Below are 6,234 nucleotides of genomic sequence, written 5' to 3' on the forward strand. Positions count from 1 at the left end.
GCCGAGTGGCAGTGACCAGGCATCACTCCGGGTGCTTCCAGCAGCTTTTGGCTGCCACTGGAGGTGTATGTTTGTAGGAGCCCTCTGATGGCCTGTGCCAAGTTTGGGACTTACTGGCACAAGTCGTTGGTACTGCCACCTCCCTGTCATCTGTGAATCGGGGTGCTGGTCTTACCCATCCTCCCCCCATCAATATTTTGAGGACAAATCTTTCCAAAATGCATGGGGATCCCAGCATCACTTTCTGCCTTGTTTGTTCTCTCCCCACCTGAGATCCCCTGCATCCCCTGGGTGCTCCTGGCCTGGAAAGGGGGGATGATACAGATCTGCCTTGAGCAGCGGTTAGGGGGGTTCTTGAAGGAGAAGGCTTCAGCAGGGCCATTTTGCATCCTGCAAGGCAACAGAACAGTAAAACAAGATGTTGCATTGACTGAAGTATTTGTACCTGTGTGGTGTCAAAACAGGAGAACCTGGAAATGTCAGCCTTGGCTGATTTGCCAGTCTTTATTCTGAAAAGGGGAGAAATGACAGCATTTGCTTTCCAAGGAGCTGAGAGCCCTTTTCCCTCAGAAGTGGTGGGGTTGGCTGGCATCTGTGCATTTTTGAGCCAGGCGGACAGAGAACGCCAGTTTGTCTGTGCTCTGGCCTTCGCCTGTCGGGAAGCACCATGGTACCAGTGGCTGGGACAAAACAGGCTCAGTGACCACATGTTGGGGGCTCAGAGATGGCCAAGGGGTCTCTCCTCTGCTTCCCGCTGCTGTGCCGCAGCCCCTCAGCTGCGGGCTTGCCTGGCTCCATTCTCCAGCCCTGCAGGCAGCAGGTGTGTTATTTTTAAAAAAATAAATGCAAAGAAGAGCCTCTATCTAGGCCTTCAAGTAGAGGCCTAATTGGCCTCCATCCCCAGGGACCAGGCAAGCCCCGGAGAACGCCGCGTTATCAGAGTAATGAGCTATTAATAAACGAGACGCTGCTCAGCTCCAGGCTTGGCTCCATGATCAGCTCTGTGCTTGACTCTGCCAGGGCTGGACAGGGACTGTGGGACCCTGGTTGTCACTGCAGGGGACCTGGGGGTCCCTGCAGCTGGCATGACTGCTGCGGGACATCTTGGGGCCAGCAGAGACCCGCAGGGGCAGAGTCGGCCTTGGCTCCTTGCTCTGGAGCTCGTATCCACATGGGTTTTCTGGGAGGGGGCTCAACCAGCTCCCATTAACCCTTCTTCTGTGGGGTTTGCTGAAGGTGTCAGGACTATGCCGAACTTCACCAGGGCACCCATGAGTGGGGACTGTAGTGGTGGCTGATGCCCTGCTCCATGGGGCAAGGAGAGCGCGGGCTGCAGCTTCCGCTCCCCAACTGCCAGGTAAACCAATGCCAGTGGCTCCGGACCTTTGTTTAGAGGATCGGGTGGCCGAAGTGGTAACCAAAAGTGGAGTATGGTTACCCTGGGCTCATTCATAATGAACGCAGCACAGAGCTGGCACAGCACAGCAGCTGTGAGCAGGGAAGGGGAAGGGGAGGTGATGGTGGGCGCAGGATACAGCCAAGTGTGGGAGAAAGTTAGCCTGGGCTATTTATTTAGCACAAAAAATTTTTAAAATGTTCCAATAAATTGGGAGGGTTTTTTTTTCCTGCAGATTTGCCCTAAGCCTTGACATTGTACCTGGGTGTATCTTTCCTATCCAGAGCAGGAGCAGAACCTTCTGAACCGGCAAGGAACTTCTCATCACCCCCCCTCACCCCAGAGCCAGTCAGGCAGAGCCCATCACTAAAAGGCTCTTGGCACGGTCGGGAGCAGAGACTGCCAAGCAGCTCCAGACGCATCCCTGCTCAAGTACAGGGGAGTGAAGCCTGAACAGTGCTGGGGAGGGGGGAGGAAGGGGCTGGAACATGTGGCCAGGGGCAGCACGGGGGTCCCCAGTGCCACCTCACTGTCCTCCAGCCAGGAAAGCCTATGCTGTAGCCCTCGGCTATTCATCCCCTCCCTGCATGAAAAATGATGATACTTCCTTCTCAGTTTGATTTGTTGGGAGAAAAAGGGAAATGTGGCAAATTTAAAATGTGCACCCAAAAGAAAAAAAAGCAAAGTCTGTAAAGATAATCTCCTGCGGCTCTTAAATTGCACCAAGCAATGGGTTTATTGCCAGAGAATCGCTCATCTTGTGTAATAGGATCAGGATGGGAAATTATCCATGGAGATTGTGGAGATTGTGTTCTTCCCTGCAATGTGTGCACAGAGAGGGTTGGGAGCCACCCCCTGGCCCCCCGTGGCTGCTCCCATGTGCCACAGGCCCCTAGGAGACAGGCAGGAGGGTTACACCGGCCTTTGGTGTCCTCAGGGACCCACCTGCCCTGTCCCAGTGTCTCCAGGAGTGCCCCCCAGCAAAGGGGGAAGGCTGGGGGATGCGAGGGGATGGGTTGGTTTGCCCTTGCCCCACTGCAAGCCTTCGTGATGAGCAGCAGTTCCTCCTTTCTCCCACCATCACCCCTTAAACCAAGCACCTTAAATATGGCCTTTTCAAAATTTTCTGGGCAACAAGGACAAGCAGTGACACCGTGATGGCCTTAAGGCGCCACCAACATCATAGGCTGCCAGCCCATCCTGTCCTCTCTCGCTGCACCCTGCCAGGCTCTGACGGACACTTCTGGAGTACCTGAATCATCCTGAGGGACAGAAGGGACCATGCAAGGGGGTTTTTTGAGTAAAAAAAGCCCTGAGCCCAGAGCCATGGTTTGGGCTTCCCTGAAGGTGGAAGGGCTGGATCTGGCCTGGCTGCCCCATTGGAGTGTACACCAGTTTGTCCCAGTGCTGTGGGGATGATGGGACATGGCTCCACCACTCTGAAGGGGTCGGTGTCCCTCTGCCCCTTCACGCCATTGATCTGGCTGTGCTGGGCTGTTGAAAATTTGGGAAATTTGGATAAATGCTGCCGATAGAGAGTGGATGGGAAGGGAGATGCTCTTGGTGCGACCAGAGCAGTGGCCAGAACTTCCGTGACAAGGGGTCTGGTCTCAGTACCCCCGAAATTGCCCATGTTCCCTTGCCGGGCCCAAAAACACCCTGCAGTGCCCCCACCAAGCAGCTCTGCCACTTAATTAGGTTAATAACAGCACTTTGCTGATGAGGAGGTGCATTTCCAGGTGTGGTGGCAGCCTGGCAGATTTGGGGAACAAAAGTGGCTCAAGGAGAGGAGAAGGGGAAGAGGAGAAAAGGGAAAGCGGTGGCGAAATGCTAATCCCTGGAAAGGAGGGCAGCTGGGGCACCGGAGTTAATCCCTCAGCCACGAAGATTGCGCCCGCCGTAATCTCCACTCCGAGAGGATGACACTGGAGATGGGATGGGGATGGGGGGACGAGTCCCTACGTGCGGCGCCGAGCGTCCTCCGTCCTGTGGGACCTCGCTGAGCCTGGGGCCTAGAAGGGATTCGTGCCACTGGATGAGATCTTGCTGCAGCCGAGGGGATGTGGCGTCTCCCCTGTGTCACAAGGTTGCAAGGCCTCTGGCTGCGTCTCCTTGCTCTTACACTGCCCCAGCAGGTTCTGTGTTCTCTGGTATCCCAGGACACTCGTGCTTATGGTCCTCTATGCCTGTGCATGTGCCGTCAGTGGCACAGAAAAGGTGTGAGCCATGTCTCTGCTTGCAAATCTCTCCCCCTGCCTCAGTTTCCCTGCTTTCCCAACAGTGCATGCAGGCAGCGAGGCTTGTTCACCCCAGGTTTACATGGGGCACAGTCACCGGCTCACATGTTAGGTGTTGAGGAAAGGGTCCAGAGGGTTTCCTGGGGGAATGGCACCTTCTCAGGGCCATGGGCCACAATCTGGGGTGCATTTTTCAGTCTCAGCCCACAGATCTGGGGTGGGTAGGACTTTGTTTGCCTCCTACGAGCTCACTGCTGACTCTACATCTCTCTCCCTTCCAGGTGCGTGGGGGAATGGTAGCCAGCCCGTAAGACCATGCTCCACACAATGAGATGTTGGCTCCCGGTCCTAGTCCTCCAGCTGGTCCTGCCAAGCCCACCGGGAGTGGCGACCTGCCCTGCCCGCTGTGAGTGCGCCCCGCAGATCAAGTCAGTGGTGTGCCACCGCAAGAGGCTCACCGCCATCCCTGAGGGCATCCCCACCGAGACCAAGATCCTGGAGCTTAACAAGAACCGCATCCGCTGCCTGAACCCAGGGGACCTCTCCCCATACCCACTGCTGGAGGAGCTGGATTTCAGCGAGAACATCATCTCCAATGTGGAGCCGGGTGCCTTCAGCAACCTCTTCAACCTGCAGACCTTGCGGCTGCGGGGCAACCAGCTCAAGCTCATCCCCCCAGGGGTCTTCACCAAGCTGACCAACCTCACCCTGCTGGACATCAGTGAGAACAAACTCGTCATCCTGCTGGACTACATGTTCCAGGACCTGCGAAACCTGAAGAGCCTGGAGGTGGGTGATAACGACCTGGTGTACATCTCCCAGCGGGCCTTCTCGGGGCTGCTCGGCCTCGAGCAGTTGACCATCGAGAGGTGCAACCTCACCTCTATTTCGGCTGAGTCACTCTCCTACCTCCAGAACCTGGAGGTGCTGCGGCTCCGGCACCTCAGCATCTCGGCACTGGAAGACCAAAACTTCAAGAAGCTCTACAACCTCCTGCAGCTGGAGATCGACAACTGGCCGCTGCTGGAAGACGTCTCCCCCACCAGCTTCCAGGGCCTGAACCTCACCTCGCTCTCCATCACCTACACCAACATCACAGCCGTGCCCGCCGCTGCCTTGAGGAACCTGGTGTACCTCCGGTACCTGAACCTGTCCTACAACCCCATTAGCACTGTGCTGAAGGGCTCCTTTAAGGACCTCATCCGGCTCCAGGAGCTCCACATCGTGGGCGCTCTCTTGGTGTCAGTGGAGCCGCAGGCTTTCTCTGGTCTGAGACAGATCCGGCTGCTCAACCTCTCCAGCAACTTCCTCTCCACACTGGAGGAGAGCACGTTCCACTCGGTCAACACACTGGAGACGCTGCGGGTGGACAGAAACCCCCTGGCCTGTGACTGCCGCCTCCTCTGGATCCTGCAGCGCCGGAAGACACTGAACTTCGACGGGCAGCAGCCCATGTGCTCCTCGCCACCCGAAATCCAGGGCAACGCCCTGCGCGACTTCCCGGACTCAGTGCTCTTTGAGTACTTCACCTGCCAGAAGCCCAAGATACGGGATCGGAAGCTGCAGCATGTGACGGCCCGGGAAGGGCAGTCTGTGTCCTTTCTCTGCCGGGCAGATGGGGAGCCAGACCCCTCCATCGCCTGGGTGTCCCCCCAACACCGCATGATCACCACCCGCAGCACAGGGCGGGCAACTGTGCTGCCCGGGGGCACCCTGGAGATCCGCTTCGCCCAGGTGCAGGACAGCGGCACCTACATCTGCATTGCCAGCAACGCGGGGGGCAACGACACCTACTTCGCCACCCTGACTGTCAAGGGGCCGCCAGCCGATGGTGCCCACTACGCAAACCGGACTTTGTACCTCAGCGAGTTCAATGACACCTCCCACAACGACACGCAAGTCTTCTTGAAGTTTACCTTGGACCTCAAGACCATCCTGGTCTCCACGGCCATGGGCTGCATCACCTTCCTGGGCGTTGTGCTCTTCTGCTTCCTCCTCCTTTTTGTCTGGAGCCGGGGCCGGGGGCAGCACAAGAACAACTTCTCAGTGGAGTACTCCTTCCGCAAGGTGGACGGTCCCACCACCACCACTGGCCAAGGAGGAGCCAGGAAGTTCAACATGAAGATGATCTGAGGAGATCCCAGAGGAGATCCCGTTGTCTGCTGCCCAGCCCTAGGCACAGCCATGGCAGGACAGGGCCGGGGGGGTGTGGGAGCACCAATGACATCCCCAGCCTGGCGGTGGGACCTTGCTGTGCTGGGCCATGGCTGCAGATGTGCCAGAGGTGCCGTGGGCCAGTGGGGTCAGCACCGCAGGGACCTCAGGGTCGGAGAGCGATGATCCCAGGTGTCCTGGCTCTGCAGTGAGCCCTTGGGGTGCAATGGCTCAAGGGCCGTCCCGGCTCCAGGGGCTCCCAATGTAGCCGACATTTTTGCTACCAACTATGCATTTCTCCAGCCAAGAGATCAGCAGCGTTTGGGCCTGGGAAAAAAACTGATTCCTTTTTTCCCTCCTTTCCCTTATTTTATTTTTTTTAAGAGACTCCCCAGAAAACTTTCCTGGTGGTTGTTTATGGTTCTTCTATTTTCTTGTTGTTGGGAG

General features: G+C 57.0%; 1 protein-coding gene across 1 annotated transcript; it reads left to right on the forward strand.

Annotated features, from left to right (window-relative positions):
- The first annotated feature begins 3,948 nt into the window (after positions 1–3,948).
- On the forward strand, positions 3,949–5,766 carry LINGO3 (leucine rich repeat and Ig domain containing 3). The gene has a single exon (XM_010187397.1). It carries the CDS (start codon positions 3,949–3,951, stop codon positions 5,764–5,766), a length of 1,818 nt encoding a protein of 605 aa, XP_010185699.1.
- Positions 5,767–6,234: the final 468 nt, after the last annotated feature.

The sequence above is a fragment of the Mesitornis unicolor genome, unplaced genomic scaffold, assembly GCF_000695765.1.
Source record: "Mesitornis unicolor isolate BGI_N332 unplaced genomic scaffold, ASM69576v1 scaffold21366, whole genome shotgun sequence".
Taxonomy (NCBI): domain Eukaryota; kingdom Metazoa; phylum Chordata; class Aves; order Mesitornithiformes; family Mesitornithidae; genus Mesitornis; species Mesitornis unicolor.